At 42.1% G+C, this 22680-nt stretch overlaps 1 protein-coding gene and 1 long non-coding RNA gene across 4 annotated transcripts; one reads left to right on the top strand and one right to left on the bottom strand.

Annotated features, from left to right (window-relative positions):
* Window positions 1–1338: 1338 nt before the first annotated feature.
* LOC110003675 (GTPase IMAP family member 7-like) lies at window positions 1339–16369 on the top strand. 3 transcript variants are annotated; one of them, XM_065953557.1, is made up of 4 exons: window positions 1339–1465; window positions 12120–13204; window positions 15220–15275; window positions 15368–16369. In XM_065953557.1, coding segments are annotated over exons 1-4 (1158 nt in total). In that variant the 5' UTR covers window positions 1339–1449; the 3' UTR covers window positions 15369–16369. The 3 variants fall into 3 exon arrangements, with proteins under 3 accessions (XP_065809629.1, XP_065809628.1, XP_065809630.1); XM_065953558.1 differs by adding an exon at window positions 9349–10929 and having other exon boundaries at window positions 1353–1465; window positions 15220–16369; XM_065953556.1 differs by having other exon boundaries at window positions 15220–16369.
* Window positions 16370–18715: 2346 nt separating this feature from the next.
* On the bottom strand, window positions 18716–21495 carry LOC110001218 (uncharacterized). Its single transcript, XR_010666304.1, has 2 exons — window positions 21021–21495; window positions 18716–19293 (listed from the first exon to the last, which is right to left on the bottom strand). It is a non-coding gene; the product is annotated as an uncharacterized lncRNA (long non-coding RNA).
* Between the last annotated feature and the right edge of the window lie 1185 nt (window positions 21496–22680).

Genomic DNA, 22680 nt, shown 5'->3' with positions numbered 1-22680 from the left:
TTAAGGTTTTCAAACGCAGTGTTTGCCTCCTCAGTCCACTGATCGGGGCTGGAATCTGTCAGGTCTCTTTTGTGTGTGATGTCTCTCAGTGGTTGCTCCGTCTCGGAGAAGTTAGGAATAAAATGTTGGCAGTAAGAACACATGCCTAGGAAAGAAAGAACTTGTTTTTTAGTCATAGGTTTAGGTGTATCAGCCACAGCCTTAACCCGGGAGGGAGAAAGAGATTGGCCCTTTGGTGTGAGGATATGACCTAAGGTCACTTCCTGTTTTACAAACTGTAGTTTAGACAGGGATGCTTTATGGCCCTCCTCCATGAGATGGTGCAGGAGGAGGATGGTGTCTGTCTCACACTGCTCCTTTGTTGGGGCTGTGATGAGGAGGTCATCGACGTACTGCAGGAAGACTGAACCTGGGGAGAGTGTGACAGAAGAAAGACTGCGAGACAGTGCTTGACAGAAGAGGGTGGGGCTGCAGGTCAGCCCTTGGCACAAACGTGTCCACAAAACGCTTTCCTCCGAACTGGAAAGCAAACCAAAACTGGGAGTCTTTCTGAACGGGGATAGAGAAGAAAGCATTAGACTACTAGGTCCACAATGGAAAACCATTTAGCAGGAGATCTGGCTGAGAATGGTGTATGGATTGGGAACATTAGGAGCGTGATCTAGAAACACAGTTAAGCAGTGAGTACAGTATGTTATTCTTATTTTCTCTAGTCCCTCAATTAAACAACTTTTATACACGAGGGGAGGAGTCAGCCGGCCGTCCCGGCGATGTAAACAAACTGAAGATAGGACTCTGAAAACTCTGAAAACATCACAGACAGTGGGACTCGGGTGTTACACCCATTGTAGACAGTCATGACTCACACAGTTATTTTCAGAGGAGATACTTGATTTCTATTATATTTATGTGTGAAAAATCACTAAAGCCTTTAAAGACTACACTTCATGTTGGTGTCACAAGATCACAGACTGTCATACCAACTTCATCATTGCTGAAAATGTCCTGGAAAAGTCCTGGAAAAGGATCTATGGAAAAGAGTGGGAACCCTGAAGTCAGTGTGACTGAGGTTATGTACGGTCACAAATAAACAGCATAAGTAAGCACAGTATTTTTCCACTACATGTCTGACTGACAACCCCCCCTCCTAGAGTGATTAGTAAGGCTTGTCATGACTATTCATGGACATATCATATGATATTTTACTATCTGTTTATTAAACGTTTGTGTCTATCTTCACATAAGATCATGTTGTCATGTCCAATAAGGGGAGGGCTAAGGCAGTTTGGTTTCACCTCCTCGAAACGTAGTCACTTCTTGTAAATGCTGCTGGGAGGGGTGAACAGGATGAGGCTCTGTGCAGGTATAAGGAAGTGTTTCCACTGACAGACTAAAACCTTTTCTTCTTCAGCTTAGAAACACACCAGCTACTCTCTCCAACACCCAAATATGGCTGTCAGTAAAGGTAAGTCAGTATATGTAATTTATAAGGTAACATACACCTTGTATCTGTTGGCGTTTTGAAGACCTCATACGTGGGCACAAACTATGTTTGGGTTTTAATGTAGTCAACTTCGCTATTAAATTAATATGAATAATTTGTATTAATATTACTTACCAAAACTATTCATCTGAATTAATAACAACGGGGCACGACCCTGGATGGGTTCCCTCAGTCAACAATAACCAAATAGCACAGAGTCAGTGTCAAATTTAATTGTTAAATACCAATATTATTCACATTTAATAAATATCTGTATTTAAATAAAAGGAAGCCGTGAATCCGTACACTAGCCCTCACTCCACCCAGCTGTTATCACAATGATCATAACACCAGTAATCACAGAAAGCTGCTTTATTAGTAAGTAGCTTAAACCTTGTATCTGTTGGGGTTTTCAAGACCTCATACACTGGCACAAATTATGTTTGGCTTTTAAATTATAACAGAATTTAGTGTGTAGGTGTAACTTCAGCGGTTTTCCAAATACCCTCCTAATTACTGCTTATTGAGAGAAAGTTAAGAAGTTGTTGAACAGGAATTCTGATCTTGATATGCGTTGCTTAGTATGCCCTTATAAGGTAGAAGTGAGAAAAAGTATATTGAGGTCATATTTCACGTACAAGCTCAGGAAGTTCAACCTGCCCCAGAAGCTGCTGATCATGTTCTACACATCCATAATCCAGTCTGTTCTGTGCACCTCCATCACTGTCTGGTTTGGATCTGCAACCAAACCGAACAGATACAGACTGCAACAGATGATCAGGACTGCAGAAAAAATCATTGGTGTCGACCTGCCCCCCATCCAGGACTTATCCGGTCCCGGGCTGGGAAACGGGCAGGTAGCATCACTGCAGACTCCTCACACCCCGGACACAAACTTTTCAAACTCCTCCCCTCCGGTAGGCGTTACAGATTCTTCCCCCAGGCTGTGACTCTGATGAATGCTAAACAGTCACAGAGTGTCAGACCTGTCACTGTGAATGTACATATACATATATATCATTTAATTTAAATTATCAATCTACGCACACTTATCATGTAAATACTGTAAAACTCTACCTCATGTAAATGAACCCATCTGTCACATAACTGCATTTTTTATTATCATGTCACTTCAGCATTTTTGCACTACTCACAACTGAACTGTCTCTTATTTAGCCTCGTACATATTAGTCTTTGTGCTGCCTTTATTTTGAAGTCAGTAATTTGAATTAAGTTAGAAATGTTAGTCAATAAAAGTGGTCATAAAAAGTTAGATTTAAAAGATTAAAAACATTTTGACATTAGTTCATGGTTTATACTGCCATCTATTGGTCATTGTGGGTAGTTAGTTCATTAAGTCACATGCTGCAGTAAGAAGGACAGAGAGAGACAGAGGATGCATGTTGCTGCTGAATGGTTTTCTGTTACGCTTCTGCCTTGGAGACCATTTGTCTGTAAGTTTTATGTTCAGTTCATTATAAAAATGTTGAGATATGAACACAAAATTCAAGTCAGAAACTTTTAGTTGTTTTTGTCTTTCATGTGCTCTTAGCTAATGCTAAATGTAGTGGCTAACTGTTTTCCTCATGGTTATGATAGCATGTAGCTTTGTGTTGAATTAGCATTTTTATGCATTTCTGTGCTTGCTTGAATTTAGATAGCAATGCTTATACTTTGTAAATGTATACTTGTTATCTGTACTGAAATATTGTTATTCTCTTTGTAATATTGCAGTTTTACAAAAACAAAACAAAATGGAAGGAACTCATGTAAAATCAAGAAAAGACAAGCTTTGTGTTTTTATTGGAGGACTTTTGTTTCAGTGTTATCTGGCTGTCAAATCCTGTACATTGGAACGTGCAGAAAGGGCAGAACAGTCTTTGCTTATTGTGTTTATTGTTGATATTTAATGTTATACTTGTACATAGAGAGCAAAGTTCACCAGTTAAATTCCTTGTGTGTGTAAACATACCTGGCCAATAAAGGTGAATGTGATTCTGATTCAACTTCTTAACGTTCTCTTAATCAGCAGTATTTAGGAGGGTACTGAGGGCAAACTCTTAGTTAATGGCCTTGTAGCTATGAGTTATGGTCATATAGAGTAAGGTACTAAAAAGTAGAGCCTGACTGATATGTATTTTTGGGGAAGATGCCGATATCGTTTTTAGGGAGAAAACATTTCCGATATATCATATCTTTCAGAAGTTTCAGAAGTTCCACTCGTTGCCTGCCGCTCGTTGCCTGCCGCTTGTTGCCTGCCAGCGACCACCGCGGACAAATCGGCGTTCTTTTTGTCTTCTTTTGACACAAGTTATACTTTGAACATACTAGTGACAATCAAACGGTAGCCTACGGCCGCTAGCACCGGCTAATTGTTTTTAGCATCGGATCCAACTCGCTAGCAGGGCTGCTAACATCTCCCCTCCCGACAACATGGACATTGTTTGTTGTGAAGGCTGCCTGACACTCTCACGCACTAGAGGAGAGGTTACCAACCTTCAAGAGAATATCCGCAGGCTTTCAGAGGGGCTTCAGAAGAAGGACCTGATGCTTTCCAGCTACATCGACTTGGCAGCCTCTCAGTCTAAGAGGATCACGGCTATGCACTCCGATATCTCAGATACCTTGCTGTGGGATCCTTTACGGCCCCGACACTCCTCCTGCTCGACCCCAAACCCTCGGGAGTCCTGGGCCGAGGTTTTGGTGAGCAGTGGAAAATGCAGTGGGAGACTATCTGGGTCTCCCCCACCGCTTCTCCTCACAAATCATTACTCGGCACTGCAGGACGATGATCCGGGTGAGGTTAATGGGACCTCTTCGGTGTCTGTCCGAGCCCCCACCGATCCTGTCAGCTGCACACCTGAGTCTGCTAAGCCTGCCTCTGATGCAACCGTCACTGCCGCTGCCTCATTTTCTCCGAACATCACGGCTCCTTCCACATCCTCTGTAAAAGACGATGCTACCTCTGCCTCTTCTCCACCTGTTCTGGCACTCTCCTCTCCATCCTCTGCGGCGTCATCTTCACCTGTTGCCGCTCCTGCTGCTGTCTCCGTAGGACAACAAAGCCAACAATGGGGGAAGCTCTCCTCCCATAGCAGAAGGCTGCTGGTGGAAGCTGTAAACAGACGCTCTGGTGGACTCCCCCGCACTCAGCTGGAACGGTCCCCTTCACCGGAGCGTTCGCCTGCCCTGACCGCGCCTCCTCAGCCGGTGAGTCCACTCTGCCCTGACGTCACCAGACACGCACGGGTTTGCACTGTCGGCACTCAGGCTTCACCCCCTCGTCCACTTTTCTCACCTACCACTCTGATAATCGGCGACTCCATAATAAGGAATGTACGGTTTTTCAATGCCACCACTCTCTGCCTCCCTGGTGCTACTGTCCCCGTCATTTTAGAAAGGCTCCGGAAGACTTTGCCCTCTCTTCCCACCACCATCACTCGCCTTATCATAAATGTGGGCACAAACGACACCTCTCGACAACAGTCTGAACTGACCAAAGAGCACTTCAACCAACTTTTCAAGCTCTTAATACAAACTGGTAAATCCATTTTCATCTCCAGACCCACTGCGCCTCTGTCCAACGCCGCTCGTTTCAGCAGAACCCTCTACCTCCACCACTGGCTGCAGTCCACCTGCAGGGCTCACGATGTGGCCTTCATTGACAATTTCAATCTGCTCTGGAACCGCTACTCTCTTTTTAAAGCTGACGGACTTCACCCAAACAAAGCCGGCTCACACCTCCTCACTACAAACATCCAACACACAGTACAGTACACGCCATGCAACTGACTAAATGACGACATCAATACAGCCGATTCCCAATCTTTCTCTATGGTTCCAGCACACCCAACTGTTTCCCCCACCAGCCCACCCTACCGTCCAAAGGTCTGCTCCTCCATCCTCCCAGCTCTCTCTGTGATCAACAGCTCCCCCCACTGGCCTCATCCCTCGTTCCCACATTCACTGACATTATCTGCAATAGAAACTGTCATTACAAGAAGGCATCCAAACAAAAACAAAATCATTAAATCTGTCAATTTTTCAAATTTGTCAACCATCCCCTGTCAGCCACTCCCTCACCCTTCACTCCGTATAACACCACATCATAACCTGAAACTGGCCTTGCTGAATACTCACTCCCTCAACAATAAAAGCCTCATTCTCCATGACTTCATAACCGACACCAACCTGCACTTCCTATGTCTCACCGAAACCTGGCAAAAACCCTTGGACTATTTCTCACTAAACCAAACCACACCCACAGGATACACATACATGGACAAACCCTGCCCCGATGGACGGGGTGGTGGTGTTGCAGCCGTTTACAGGAAGGACATTAAAACTACCACCATTCCCATCCCTGCATTTGACTCATTTGAACACATTGCTTTCAAACTCTTTAGTCCCACTCCCCTAGTCACTGCTGTAATCTATCGCCCCCCCCCAAACCAAACCCTTCTTTTTTCAGTGATTTTCATGACTTTCTGACCCAACTCTGCTCCATCTCAACTTCTGTTCTGCTCCTTGGGGATTTTAACTTCCATGTCAACGACACTCAATGTAAAACTGCCAAAGAATCCCTGGACCTTCTTCACTGCCTCAACTTCACACAGCATGTCAACTTCCCCACTCACAGCCGCAGCCACATTCTGGACTTGGTCTGCTCCACTGGTCTCACAATCCATCAACTGTCAAGTCTCAACTTCAACATCTCCGACCATCTGGCTATAAACATGGACATTCTCATCCCTCTTCCCTCTTCCCACTCCAAAACAAAAACGAAAGATCTCCTTCAGAAACATAAAATCAGTCGACCCCTCAGCTCTCTCAGCCTCTATTTCCAGCAAAATCTCTTCCTCCCTTCCCCCCCAATTTAATAACCCCTCTGAACTCATCACCTACTATAACAACACACTCTCCTTCTGTCCCATCAAAACTAAAACTGTCTCATTCACACACTCTGCAACCTGGTACACTCCCGAACTCCATAAAATGAAAACCCGTAAACGCCAGCTTGAAAGACTCCACAAGAAAACCGGTTTAAAAGTTCACTTCCAATCATACTCTGACTACCTCAAACAATACATGGAAGCTCTCAGCGCAGCCCGGTCCACCTATTACTCACACCTCATCCACTCAGGCTCATCCAACCCCAAGGCTCTCTTCTCTACAATAAACAAACTCCTCAAACCCAGTGACAACACCTCTCCCTCCTTCACAGCTGATAAATGCAATGCTTTTCTTTAATTCTTTCAATCAAAAATTGACACCATTTACAGCAGCTTCAACACTCTCACTGTCCCCTCTTCACCCCTACCCGCATCCCCTCGCCTCATCACCCAACCTCTGTCTCAGTTCTCCCGTTTTCCCAAATGAACTATCCATCATCACCTCTAGCATGAAGTCCTCCACCAGTACTCTCGACCCCATCCCATCCAGTCTCGTCAAAAACTGTCTCCCAGCCATCGCGCCACTCATAACCTCAATCATCAACTCCTCCCTCTGCTCTGGTTCAGTACCCAAAACTCTCAAACTGGCAGCCGTCACCCCTATCCTCAAGAAACCTGGACTCAATACGGACAGCATTTGCAACTTCCGCCCCATCTCCAACCTCCCCTTCCTCTCAAAAATACTGGAACGTGTTGTCGCCTCCCAGATCAAATGCCACCTCTCCTCCAATAACCTATTTGACCCATTCCAGTCCGGCTTCCGTTCCCAGCACAGCACAGAAACAGCTTTCCTCAAAGTCACCAACGACCGCCTCCTCTCCTCAGACTCTGGCCTCCTCAACATCCTCATCCTCCTTGATCTCACTGCAGCCTTTGACACCATCAGCCACAGTATTCTTTTATCCCGCTTAGAGCACTCACTCAACATCATTGGCACTGCTCTTTCCTGGTTAAAATATCCGCCAGCATGGTCTCCATTTCCACTGTTATGCTGATGACATCCAGCTCTACATCTCCACCAATTCAATCACCACTGAAACCTGCTCTACCCTAATGAACTGCCTCAATGAAATAAAAACATGGATGCACACCAATTTCCTCTCTCTTAACTACACAAAATCGGACATAATAATCATCGGCCCTAAATCCCTCACCACTTCCATTCACAACTTCTCCTTCACAATAGACAACTCCACTCTCTCCCCCTCCCCTCATATCCGCAATCTTGGAGTCATCTTTGACAGCCAGCTCTCCTTTGATCACCACGTCACCCAGCTCACAAGAACCGCCTTCTTTCACCTTAAAAATATAGCCCACCTCCGTCCATTACTCTCATTTTCTGCCGCTGAAACACTAATCCATGCATTCATCACATCCAGACTCGACTATTGCAACAGCATCCATTACGGCACATCATCCAAAGTCCTTAATAAACTTCAATACATCCAAAACTCTGCTGCTCTCCTTACCCACACCCGAATACGCGAACACATCACCCCTGTCCTGCAAAATCTCCACTGGCTCCCTGTCCCTTACCGTATCCAATTCAAAATCCTTGTCCTCACACATAAAGCCCTTAACCACCAGGCCCCCTCCTACCTCACGGCTCTCCTTCACCCTCACACTCGTGCACGCAGCCTCCGTTCTTCAAAAGCCAACCTCCTATCTCCCCCTCTTAGAACCAAGCACCGAACCTGGGGGGACAGAGCCTTCTCCATAGCTGCCCCCCCTCCCTCTGGAACTCACTCCCCACACACATTCAACACTGCACCGACCCTCCTACTTTCAAATCACTTATCAAAACTCACCTCTTTAAACAAGCTTTTAATGTACGATTGTGATGTATTTTCTGTTTTCTGTTGTTTACCTTTATGTTGTTATCTTTATTGTTGTTATCTTTATGATTTGTGTGTAATGCTGCAATGTCCGTTAGTCTGTCCTTCTGTGCTATTCTTTATGTTTTAACCAAGTGTCTTTAAGTTTTTAAAAGCGCTTATAAATAAAATGCACTATTATTATTATTATTATTATGTCGATATCTTTCTTATATGTATCTTCAATCTTTATGGATAGAAATAGATATGCACACATTATTGCATTGAGCGGTTATAAAACACTTGTCATAAAGATTTATAATGAAGACAAGTTTTCTTTTTTTTACAGTTGAACAAAAGCATTTATGGAAATAAACAATTATTAAAAAACAATATAAAAATAAATAATGAACTTAAATTGAATAAACCTAGTTATATCAGCATATCAGAGATAAAATTAGTACCGATCGGCTGACAGATTTATTGATCGGGCTCGACTATAAAGCTCTCAATGACGACAGCCAGTAGGGGAGAGTGGGGTAACTTGTGCCAAGGGGCAAGTAGTGCCACCCCTGTTATCTAGAAAACCATAGAAGAAGTTGGTCATGTGACCACATATTTTTGAAGAGGCATCCATTTCACTCATCCTGCAAAGAAGGGAGACACATGGCTTGAGAGGTAAGCACATATAAGTTCCCAAAAAATGTTTTTGCCCTCCAAAGTAAAATTTCTATGATCAAGGTTTTTTGATTGCTGTGTTTGAACAATTATATACAACTTTGAAAACAGTTCACACATGTTTAAGTGCTTTAGTAAGCTACACCATGAGTCTATACAGTTAGCATGATGCTAGCTCAAAGCAGCTGGGGGATACATTTTTTCAAAATAATGGTTGGGTTAATTTGTGCAAGTGGCACAACTTAACTTATGATTATTTACTATATATTACTTTATTGTATTTTATTGTTATTGTACATTGTATTCTTACTTTCATTGTATTCTGACATTCTTAATTTTAGACCAAAATCCATCATGCCAAGTATGTTAAAACTGCTTTAAACTTCTCTGATCATCAGCACTACCTTTTATCTCATTTCAGGTACAGCTTCCCTCCACACATGATGTACAACATGGATGAAACTGGTGTGATGACAGTGTAGACACCCAAGCAGGTTGTCAGAGAGAAAGGGAAGAAACAAGTGGGTTCAGTAACATCTGCTGAAAGAGGAGAGCTTGTCACTGTGGCCTGTGCAATAAACGCCACTGGAAATGCAGTCCCACCCATGTTCTTTTTCAAGGACAGCCTTATGAACGCATCACCAGCAGGTTCCATTGGTCATTGTACAAAGTCTGGATGGATGAAGATGCCTTCCTCATCTTCCTGGAGCACGTCATCCGCCACACCAACTGCTCCACCGATCACCCAGTCCTGCTCATTCTGGACAACCATGAGTCTCACATCTCACTCAAGTCAGTGACAATTGCTAAAGAGAATGGGGTCATTATGCTCACCCTGCCACCTCACACCTCACACCGCTTGCAACCATTAGACAAAACTGTCTATGGACCACTCAAAACCTACTATAACCGAGCGATGGATGGGTAGATGTGATCACATCCTGGGCGAACCGTATCGATCTACGAGGTCCCGGAACTTGTGAAGCAAGCGTTCCTCTCTGCAATGTCACCAACAAACATAACCTCAGGTTTCAGAGCAACGGGCATATACCCTTTCAACAGGGACATCTTCCCGGAAGAAGACTATGCACCATCAATGGTGACAGACAGGGCAAATCCAGAAGATGAACCCAGTGCCACTGCTGACCTGCCTGGAGAAGAGCCCTCCACCAGTGCAGCTGCTCACCTGCCTGGACCATCGCATGAGCCAACACATGTCACAGGTATTTAAAAAAAAGTCTGGTAGGCCAATAGTGGCGGTGCGCATAGTGGCGTGGCTCAGGCTTACCCTCCATCTGACCACGCAATCTTGTTGTTCCCTGTGTTCAATGACAATAAAAGTTCCTTTCCTTTCCTTGAAGCAGGTCCAGACACAGGAGAGCCACCTGCCACTCTGCCAAATCCCGAGCATTCATCAAGTGACAAATCTGGTTCTTCTGCTCACTTGGGTTATGTGTTTCCAGAAGTCATTGTTCCCTTGCCAAAAGCCACAGAAAGAAAGAACAGAATTGTAAGAAAGAAAGTGAAAACAAGAATCGTGACCGACACACCTGAGAAGATGGAGTTGGAGAAGGCTAAAAAGGAGATAAGAAGATAAGAAGATAAAAAGGCTGAACAGGAAAAGAAAAGAATGAAAGAGAGAAGAAAAGGGCTCTGAAAGCTGCAAATCAAACCAAAACCAAGAAGGAAACGGTTGTGTACAGTAGCTCGGAAGAAAGCTCCACCACCGATGATGAGGCAGAAGATGGCCTGGAGAAGACACACGGCAGAGAAAAGGATGGGGCTGAAAAGAAGAAAAGGAGTGGAAATAAGAAGGGGGCTCTGAAAGGGTGAAAACCAACCAAACCCAAGAAGAAAGTGCTCTCCAGTAGCTCAGAAGAGAGTGACTTTCCGATTCCATTTAGTGATGCCACTGATTTTGAGAGTTCAGATATCCAGAGTGATGATGATGATGGTGACAAGGATCTGTCTGCTGGTGACTTTGTCATTGTGAAGTTTGCAGGTAAGAAATCAAAATCCTATAACTATGTTGGATTGGTAGAGAATGTTGGAGGTGACGAGATCAGTGCAAAGTTTCTGAAGGAAAGTTGTAAGAGGTCTGTTGATGGAAAGCCCATCTTCACATTTAGAGAGAATGATGAAGTAGTCATCCCTAGGGGTGATATGCTCAAGAAACTATCCACACCACAGAAACTTGGTGGTACAGCCAGAAGGGAGCATAAGTTCACATTCCCCTGCAGCATTGTCAAGTGGGATGTTCAGTAGTAGGCTGAATCTGTGAAGAGATTCAGATGCAGATGATTTGCAGATGCTTAGGTGCTCATTTTGGAATTTGTATTTTGTTCTGAGTATGTGTTCATACTATGAGTATGTCTGATGTTGTTAAAACTTTAAATAAACGTTAAATAAGTAATTTTGTATTGAATTTGTCTTGCTTTTTTATAGCATTATCGTTTGTGAGATTAAAATGATCTGTTTTACTTAAATTATCAATGGCACAATTTACCCCAGTGTATTCTCTCTAATGGCACAACTTACCCCGCACTGGGGGCAAGTTGTGCCACAAAACCAGCTATATTTCTCAAACAGTTTATTTAATATCCAAAGTGATTGTTCCCAGGGATGCACAGCATCTTAAACTATATGTACATATTTTAGTTGGAGGCATTACTGTAATCCCCTTGCTTTAAAGGCACTTTAAGTAAAAATTGGCACAATTTACCCCACTCTCCCCTATGCTACTAATGAACATGCTAATAAGCAACTGGCTAATGGTGATTATTGTGACCTTAATTTAAAGTGTTACCGATGCTACAAACCCCTAGTAGCTTTCTTTGCATTTTAATTTGGAACATTTCCTTTTTTTAGGTTTAAAGTGTGACCCTGAAACATTTAGAAGATCCTGTGTGTTGCTGCTCTGTTGAGTTAGTTTGTAAAGTTTGTAAAGTTAAACAAAAAGTGTTAACTAATTTTCAGTAGAAATAATAAAATAATCATTTAGAGCTAGCTAGACAATATCCTCTGGGCCCGTTTGTTCAAAGTTAATCCAACAGGATTAAAGTTATCAGATGAGTTTTTCATGAATCTAAAATCTGGTTGTTCAAAAAAACAAAACAAAAATAACGGGATAATTGTATAAGATCAGGTTTGGATAATCAAAGTTGTTCTTTCTTTTCTTTCCCATCCAATCAGAACCAAACATGTACAACAATGAAGAGATCCGGATCGTGATGGTGGGGAAGACCGGAGCTGGGAAGAGTGCAGCAGGAAACACCATCCTGGGACACAACTGCTTTGAATCTGTTTTCTCCCCTGAATCTGTGACCGCAGACTGTGCTAAGTCGTATGGTGAGCTGGATGGACAGAAGGTTTCTGTCATCGACACTCCAGGTCTGTTTGACACCAATACAGATGAAGAGACGACAAGTAGAAATATCTCCCAGTGTATGGCTTATGCTTCTCCTGGACCCCATATCTTTCTGATTGTCATCAAACTGGACCGATTCACAGAAGAAGAAAAGAAGACGGTGGAGAAGATTCAGAAAATCTTTGGAAAGTCAGCAGACAAATACAGCATGGTTCTCTTTACCCATGGTGACCAGCTCAGAGGGAAACCTATCGAGGAGTTCTTGAAGAAAAGCAAAGACCTGCAGGAGCTTGTGGCCAAATGTAACGACCAGTACCACGTCTTTGATAACACGATCTCTGATAGTTCTCAGGTCACTGAGCTCCTCAACAAGATCAGAAAAATAACAGAAAAGAACACAGGAAACCATTACACCACTGAGATGTTTCAGGAGGCAGAGAGGGCGATTGAAGAGGAGAAACAGAGAATCCTGAAAGAGAAAGAAGAGGAAATGAGGAAAGAGAGGAAGGAACTAATGAGGAAAATAGAGGAAAAATATGAGCAAAGGACAAAGGAAGCGAAGGAAGACGCGGAGAAGGAGAAACAGCGAATCCTGAAAGAGACTGAAAAGCAAAAGTGCAAAGAGGAGGAACTAAAGAGGAAAATAAAAGAAAAACATGAGAAAGAACTAAAGGAAGCAGAGGAAGACACTAAGAAGGAGAAACAGAGAATCCTGAAAGAGAAAGAAGAGCAAAAGTGCAAATTGAAGGAGGAACTGGAGAGGGAAATAAAAGAAAAACATGAGAAAGAATTAAAAGAAGCGAAGGAAGAGATGGAAAAAGAACTAAAAGAGAAAATGAAAGCACTGGAGGAAGAACAGGAAGAGAAGGCTAGAAGAGAGGCAGAGAAGAGCCTTTCAGTGCTCGCAAAGGTTGGTCGTGGACTTGCGGTGGTGGGGGCTGTTGGGGCTGGGGTGGCGGTGGGGGCTGCAGTGGCGGTGGGGGCTGGATTGGCTATTGCGCCTGTGGCAGTTGTGGGGGCTGTTGGGGCTGGGTTGGGTGGGTTGGTTGCGGGGGCTGTGGCGTTATTTAAAAAATAACTACAGCTCATTGTATCCGACCTGATGTACATTATAATGTCAGTGTTTAAAACTGATCTGTTGATTCTCAAATTACTCTCGCCTTTTATTTTAGACATATTTTGAACACAAAACTAAAAGACTAAAGGGACTTTCAGACAGGACGCGGTGGGGGCTACGCGCTGCTGTCAAGACCATTCATTGTCTATGTGTAGCTCTGCACAAGAGCGTATCTGCACTCGGCCAAGCTGAGCTCAGCACAAGGTCTCGTTTGCCAGTTGGACCAATAGTATCTGTCTGCAGTCTGCAAGACCCAATTTCAAATATCTTCATTTATCTGTTAGGAACTTCAGTTGTGTAAAAAAAGCATCAGTGTGCATACAGCTCAGCACAACAAAACAAACAAACAAAAGAACACACACACATACAAGTGGCTGTATTAAAAGCATGACAATTGTTATGAAAGGTTAAAAGAGTGGTGTTAAAAATAAATGAACAAATGGATCAGCCATTCATGAGCCTGATGGATGTGGGCACGAAGCTTGAAATGGCTCTCTTAGTTCTGAAAGTTTGAGATCTGTGTCATCGGTATCTTCTGCCCACTACAATCTTCTAAATGGTGTTTGACCCTGCTGAGGCCGTGTGGCTCGCTTTACTTTGGTTCACCTTCTATTGTTATCATTTCAAACAAATAAACTAAGAACATTTTAGAAACATGACTCACATAAGTGCCTCCAACCAAAGCTGTAGTATCCTCCAAGGTATAGAGAAGAAGCCCTGCAGCCCGTCTATGCAGATGGTTGGATGGAGCGGAGAGGAAATTAAAAAAAGGACGATTTTTATTTTCATCCACAAAATGTCATCAAAAATATAAAAGTTGTGAAAGTATGTAATAAACCCAAGTAATTTCAGTAAGGAGACATAATTCTCTATGAATATTTAAAGTTGCATGTCACATATGATACTTATTTAAACTATCATCTCCGTGCTCTTAAATGACCCTTTTTTAACAGTTGGTAGATAAATAAAATAAACATTGTTTAAATAAAATCCACATCGTTTGCTTTAAAAGAAAGCTTATCAACTCTGGTTGTGAAATAACCCTGGTATTACTAACGTATATTTAACTAAATATAAGTTGTCTAAGGAAAATACTCTTGTGTCTGTACTCAAGCCAAAATTTTGCCCACAACTTCTGTGTTTCTTTGGCGGCCAAAATCATCGTTTTAGACATCTCACGTGGTCCTCTGCTGAGATTTGGATAGGTACACGTTCCCCCCCTCTCTTGCAGCCTGCAGACAGACCCCTCTCAATAGGAGGGAAGATCAGATCACAACAAACGGGGTCCCAGAGAGAGCTCTCTTATGTAAAGACCTGTCCGACAGTTTTGGCGTACCAGCTGTGTTTAAAACAGCAGCATTAGCTGAAATGTTAACGTGCTTGTGAAGCGGTCGTCATAGAGCTGCATTTCCTGGACGAGACTAAACTCTCCCAAATCCTGTTGTGCCCTGAGGATCTCATGAACACACACCCTCTCCTCCTGTGCTGCTAGCTCCTGTCACGGCTCTGGCTGTGATCCTGTTTCTCTGTGTATCCCTTGTGTCCCCTCCCCCTCTGTCTGTGTGTGTGTGTGTGTGTGTGTGTGTGTGTGTGTGTGTGTGTGTGTGTGTGTGTGTGTGTGTGTGTGTGTGTGTGTGTGTGTGTGTGTGTGTGTGTGTGTGTGTGTGTGTGTGTGTGTGTGTGTGTGTGTGTGTGTGTGTGTGTGTGTGTGTGTGTGTGTGTGTGTGTGTGTCTCTCTGGAGGGCGTGGCTTCAATCAAACACCTGGTGACTACTCACACCTGCAACTCATCTTCTTATCTGCCTCAGACTAAGACCCAGGGTTCAACTCGACTCATTGCCAGATTATTGAGTCTACTGAAGTGGTAGCTATGATCGGCTGCTCTTAACATTTGTTAGAGTTTATTCCAAGTGTTGTTCCAGTGAGTCCTAACAGATTTTCTCTCTTGTTGTCCAGATTTTCACCGGTGTCATCTCCTCCAGTCTGCTCTCCTCTCAGACAACTCAACCAATTACCTGTCTGCCTACGGAACCAGCTAACTCCGTAAGACTCCTCCACGCCGTCACTACCAGCCAGCCAGTCAGCCATTCACTGATACCTAGCCCTGCAATAAAACCTCAAACCCTTCAATTTTGCTGCTGTGTCTGCTTTTGGGTCTAAATACAAACCGTAACAGCTCCTCCTCCTCCTCCTCAGTTAAAGATCAGAGTTTTCTACTGAATAGTGAACAGATACAAACATACTGTGCACCAAAAAGTAACTATTTTCCCGACTAATGTTTCTGTAACCTAGCAATGTGCACCGTTGCTTTTTGCTTGTGTGCGCTCCCCTTCTGCTCTGCGCCCTACTCCATGGGAGTGCAGCACACACAGCTTCCTATCTGACAGGCAAGTGCAAACAAACAGCTTTAAGTCAAATCAGACACACAGGTGATGACAGGAAGTGACCAGAGGCAGTGCACCTTTTAAAAAAATAAAGTAAATATGTCGTCATCAACAACATCAACAGCTGCTCATGAGAGTTTGAATCAGAATCAAAACCATCCTAAACATCATCATCATCATCATCATCATCAAGGTGTTCATGAAGAGCTTTGTCTTAAAGGTACAAAGGGTCTCTGCAGATCGACATTAAATGGTTTTTATTTGACACATGAATTAAAAATATATATATAATACAAAATGGGTTTTAATCTCCTTGTGATCTTAAGTATCAAAGTTTTAAAGTCTGTAACAATGTTTTTACAATCAAATGTACTTTCATGAAATCAAACTCGTCTTTTCAAGAAAGATTGAATCACAGCTGAGAGGATTTGTTTTCAGTGTCAGATGTTTCAGGTTGGCTTCTATGTTAGAAAAGTCCTTCAATTTTCTCTGAATACTTGTAAAGCAAACTGCATCATCCAAATGTGCTTTAATGTGATTTTTTTGCTTCATTTTAATAAAATGTTGTAACAGAGTCTGTAGTTTTATTTGTGAACAAAGAGAGACATGAGACTAGAATTCAGGTTGATCAAGAGGATTCAATAAATTACAAGTTTCACAGAGCAAAATAAAAAACAGTTTTGATTTTTAATTGCATATATTTAGTTCATGAAGTTGAAAATCATACCATAACATATTTTAGACTCTTTAATGTCAGAAGTAGATATGATAATGGGGACAGTAAGGGGTTAATAAATGATCCTCTATGATGAGTTGTTAATATTTGACTGATCAGTCTATTATCACACTGAGCTGTTACTGCTAATACTACACATACTTTTACCATTATTACTGACACTGTAGCTTTAAATCTATTTTATTCATTGTTGTTGTTGCTGCTGTTTGTCTCTCTTCTTCCTGAATCTCCCTCTATCACACTTTCCAACCCGGACACAGTTTCATCAGACGTCTGTTCATCATGAGTCTGGATCTGCTCGAGGTTTCTTCCTCTTAAAATAAGTTTTTCCTCTCCACTGTAACTTTGCTAAATGTTGCTTAGTGCTCATGATGGATTAATGTTGGGTCTTTGTAACTAAATATAACAAAGAGTAAGGTCTTAATCTGCTCTTTCTGTGAAGTGTCTTGAGATCACATTTATTATGAATTAGCGCCATACAAATAATGTCCGATTGATTGATCGTGTATGTGCACAATTTGATTTCACCGCTGCATTTGGGGCGCCAGGGAAAAACATCTGGATTCGGCCCCTGCTTGTTAAACTAACATTCTTGCAAGCAAGGTCGCTGTTTCTGCTGAGAAAGTCACTGTCTGGTTTCATAGCTGCAAAAAGCATTTCCCATTCAGACAGACAATTTCTAACAAACATAGAGAAAACTGAAGATAGAAATGAAAGCTCATGGTCACAAATACATTACTGACAGTATTAACATGATTAAAATAGTAAAGTAAGAAGAAATTATGGTAAATCATTGAAAGTGGAAACATTAACCCTGTTAAAAAAAGCTTGTGTGTATTCTTTTAACCATTGTGTCATTGTTCTAATATGTGGTTTTAATAAATAGTCTACCATGAAGCTGCAGCCCAGTGTTATTTTGCAATATTACCACTATTTTACAAACAGCCCTCTCTCAGTTATAGACTCTATCTGTTGAGTGTGAATGAGTCAACTGGAGAGAAGTGAATGGAAAAGCAATTACTACACTAGTTACAGGCTTTTCAAAGTCTTTGTAAAATATACAAGAGTAGCCCTTTGTGTTTACACTGGAAAGGATATTTTTTTAGAGCACAAATGCAGTGACAATAATGTGGAAAATATGGAGGAGGATTAGTACTAGACAGAGAAATACATTTTTACCATTTATTAGAAGCATATATTAGAGCAATAACACAATGGTTAGTAGAACTGATCAGAATAAACACACCTGTTACGGTGGCCTGTAGTTAACAGAGGGATCATTTAGTGAATAATCTACATTAATGATTCCACTTGCCTTCATTTGCCATAATTTGTTCTTATTTGACTATTTTATTGGTGTTAATACTGTCAGTAATGTATTTGTGACCATGAGCTTTTAGCTTGTGAGTACCATGAGCGCCCTCTGCTGGGGCCCCTGCAGACATGCGTGATGAGCCCCGTGCCCTGTTGCCAGGTTACACTCTCCGTGGTGAGTTGACTTATTAAGAGCTCCGCTAAAAAACGATGAAATAAGTCAGTTTTTCTGAGTAAAAGTAAGTTTTATTAATGTGCCATGTTTCAGAGATCCTCTTAAAATAATTATCAAAGACTTTTGTGGTGATATTGATTTGTTTTAGTTGAGTTATTTCAACTCTCCATGTTTTTATGCTTTTCTAGCTGAGTTTCAGCTTCATCATTTGTTGTCGTGGTGTAGCTGACTTCACCAACAGTTAGCTTGATTTTCTGCTCTCTGTTTAAGTAAATACTGAAGCTTACTACCAAAGAAGTGGCTGTGACAGAGACCTACATTTTATATACACGTTAAATGTTTGTCCTGTCTGCATTATCCTGTCCCTGTGTGAATGTTAGAGCTGTTAACCACCAAAGTGTCTGTGTGAGCGTGCTCATCTTTCTTCTGTTATTATCAGAATAAACGGCTGCTGGTGCCAAAAGTGAGTTTTTATACCTGGTTCATCATAATACAATGGTGAGTACACAACCAGTACACTTTGTATTTAAAAAAGAAAAGAAAAGAAAAGAAACTAAATGCTTTTGGTAGAAATACACTTTTGTTGAAATGACGTACATCAGGGAGTAAGAACAACACAAACGAGCATCAAGAGGAGGAAACAATGTCAGTAAGAGATAATGAACGGCTTTAAGTCCGATCGGACACACAGGTGCTGACAGGAAGTGCACAGAGGCAAAGCACATTTTATTAAATCCATATATGTCGTCACGATCATCAAAAGCATCAACGTCTCCTGACACATCTCCTTTATGGTTTGTCTCACACGCAGCTCCAGGAATTCTTTCACTGATCCTGAAGAAAATACAAGAGTTTCTTTTCCATTCACCGTATTCTAAGATATTTCTCTAAACATTAACGACACCATCTGTGCTGTGCTTTGGTCAAAATAAAACATGAATCAAGCCCCAGAGCAGGTTTGTGACCCTGTATAAACCAGCTCTCTCAGAACGCTCTGTGTGGGTGGAGATATGAGGGGAGGGTATTGTTTTACCTGAATCCAACTTGTGATGTCACAAGGAGAGAACATTTGAAACGGGGAATTTTTGTCTGTGTTGTAAGACTTATGCAGACCACAATCAAAGGACTGGATGGGTTTATTTCACGTTTTGTGGGTCGGTAGACACTCAGGTTATCCAAGTGGATTTTTCATAATATGTCCCCTTCAAGAGGAAGAAACCTCGAGCAGATCCAGACTCATGATGAACAGCCGTCTGATGACACTGTGTCCAAGCTGGAAATTGGGATAGAGGGAGATTCAGGAAGAAGAAGAGAGACAAACAGAGCAACAACAACAACAATGAATAAAATAGATTTAAAGCTACAGTGTCAGTAATAATGGTAAAAGTATGTGTAGTATTAGCAGTAACAGCTCAGTGTGATAATAGACTGATCAGTCAAATATCAACAACTGTAATGATGAAACGAGGAGGACTGATTATATTCATCATAGAGGATCATTTATTAACCCCTTACTGTCCCCATTATCATATCTACTTCTGACATTAAAGAGTCTAAAATATGTTATGGTATGATTTTCAACTTTATAAAGTAAATATATACGATTAAAAAACAAAACACATTAAAAAAAAGTTTTTTGTTTCTTTGCTCTGTGAAACTTGTCATTTATTGCACATTTCAAGTTTACTTTTTCTTTAAATTTTATTTTATTTACCATTTTGTTTTGTACCTTTTGCACTATTTAGAATTTATTACTGTAAATATTGTTTATCTTATTTTACCTTATTTTATTTTATCTTATTTTACCTTATTTTGGTTGTATTGCACCGCGGGACGGAGACAAACACAATTTCAATTCCACTGTATGTCTGGCATATTTTGAAATTGACAATAAAGTTGACTTTGACTTCTTGACTTCGATGAATCCTCTTGATCAACCTGAATTCTAGTCTCATGTCTCTCTTTGTTCACAAATAAAACTACAGACTCTGTTACAACATTTTATTAAAATGAAGAAGCAAAAAATCACATTAAAGCACATTTGGATGATGCAGTTTGCTTTACAAGTATTCAGAGAAAATTGAAGTAGAGCAGACAGGGACGCTGTGGGGGAAGGAGCGGCTGAGGCAGAGTGCAAACAGGAAATTTGTGGTGGCAGCCGCAGCTTTTGCAGCTGCATCTGCATGAGCATTACCCAGAGAAACTTGGTCACGGGAGGAGGTGTGAGCAGCACATTTGCAAACAGCAATGCTGGAAGGTAACAAAATGGCTTCCAACAGGGCAGCTACCTTGTGGTGGTGTAAGATGGGTTTACCGTCAGATTTGAGGAACTTGAGATGTTTCCAGAGTGCGCCAAAGTCACGCACAACGCCAAAGGCGTAGCAAGCGAGAATGGTGACAGATTTGCCTTTAGCCAGTTTGCATGCCTCAGGCAGAGCCACCAATTCTGCTGCCTGTGCAGAGTAATGAGAAGGCAGAGGAGAGGAACAAACAACAGAAACATCATCTACTACAGAGAAACAGGCGTGGGCAGTGGACGGTATCCCTATAACCAGAACCGTTAACATAGAAACTTAGGTTAGGGTTAATGAGAGGAACGTTGTAGCATGTCCTGAACATGCAAAAAGGGGTGAATAACTTTACTATAGCTAACGGGAGCTCAACACACATTAGTTAACTAATTATTGAACTAAATGAGAGCTCACTCCCTACCAACCTGCTAGTCTCCTCTTTCCTAGTGGAAGGAGCTATGTAAAATGACTCCTCTAACACCGTTTGGAGGACAGATGAACAAGTTATAATCACAGCTCCAGGATTATCTGCCTAACATTCATTTCTAGAATAATTAGATTCAAGGATAACCCCTGGTATAGGACTCTAGATTACCCCCCAGAGAGGGAATAACTGTGAACTCCCCTCACTAGGATGTTAGGTGTGTATGAAGTGTGTAATATAAATCAGTAAGACAAGTGTGCCGTGGTGTGACTGCTCACTACTTACCTTCCGAGGTTCACGGGGTCCTTAAGGGGAACTTCCAGTCTTTGTGGTGTAAATGATTTCAGTCAGAAAATGATTTCAAAAAGTTTCCGAAAATGTATAAAAACATTTCAAATGATATTCCAAATGCAAATACAAAACAGTAAAAGAAAAATATAAAAAATGGAAAAGGAAAACAAAACTCAAAGACCAAAGTCTAAACCTGTGAGTGTGGACACTTGAGGTTTTAAAAGATCTTGGCTCAGAGACTAAGTCCCAAAATGGGATTTCAAAAGTCAGAGTGACGTGGATTCGTTTAGCAAAGCAAAAAAGAACCTCGATCAGATTTTCTACAGCGTTTTTATAGACAAAAAGTCTCTCTTTTTTCAAGATCCTTTAACACCTCAACAATGCACGTTCGCAGAAACGTGATGCATCCACAGGTCATGCCAAGTTCATGACATAGGTAATACCAAGTTCATATGTGGTTTCAGCTCGAAGACCGTGAACCGAGCAGATACTCAGAAACGCTATACGCCTACGAGCTCTGATGTGGTTTTGCTTCAATGTATGTCACACTTATCTTGACCTCACAGGAGTGTAGGCACTACGAGTGTGTGTAAGTTTAACAGGAAATGTTGAAAGCAGAAAAAGGTTATGACTTTATGACCTATGTATTAAATGATGAAAGAATTAAATGATAATAAAAGAAAAAAACTAAAACAAATTCAACAATTGCATAACTCTTTCTGATCTTTCAACAACGTCTTTCAGGTCTGGTCTTGGGGTACGGGTGAGCTGGAGTCCTGCAAGGCCAGGTAGAGGCATAAGGGTGGCAGGGTTAAGTACAGTCTCATCAACAAATTGTGTAAATGGCTTTTCTGGATCTGGGATGCCCAAGGTGGACTGCAAGGACAGTTTAAGGTTTTCAAACGCAGTGTTTGCCTCCTCAGTCCACTGATCGGGGCTGGAATCTGTCAGGTCTCTTTTGTGTGCGATGTCTCTCAGTGGTTGCTCCGTCTCGGAGAAGTTAGGAATAAAATGTTGGCAGTAAGAACACATGCCTAGGAAAGAAAGAACTTGTTTTTTAGTCATAGGTTTAGGTGTATCAGCCACAGCCTTAACCCGGGAGGGAGAAAGAGATTGGCCCTTTGGTGTGAGGATATGACCTAAGGTCACTTCCTGTTTTACAAACTGTAGTTTAGACAGGGATGCTTTATGGCCCTCCTCCATGAGATGGTGCAGGAGGAGGATGGTGTCTGTCTCACACTGCTCCTTTGTTGGGGCTGTGATGAGGAGGTCATCGACGTACTGCAGGAAGACTGAACCTGGGGAGAGTGTGACAGAAGAAAGACTGCGAGACAGTGCTTGACAGAAGAGGGTGGGGCTGCAGGTCAGCCCTTGGCACAAACGTGTCCACAAAACGCTTTCCTCCGAACTGGAAAGCAAACCAAAACTGGGAGTCTTTCTGAACGGGGATAGAGAAGAAAGCATTAGACTACTAGGTCCACAACGGAAAACCATTTAGCAGGAGATCTGGCTGAGAATGGTGTATGGATTGGGAACATTAGGAGCGTGATCTAGAAACACAGTTAAGCAGTGAGTACAGTATGTTATTCTTATTTTCTCTAGTCCCTCAATTAAACAACTTTTATACACGAGGGGAGGAGTCAGCCGGCCGTCC

This window comes from Labrus bergylta, chromosome 4, assembly GCF_963930695.1.
Source record: "Labrus bergylta chromosome 4, fLabBer1.1, whole genome shotgun sequence".
Taxonomy (NCBI): domain Eukaryota; kingdom Metazoa; phylum Chordata; class Actinopteri; order Labriformes; family Labridae; genus Labrus; species Labrus bergylta.
This window is presented reverse-complemented; position numbering and strand designations above follow the sequence as displayed.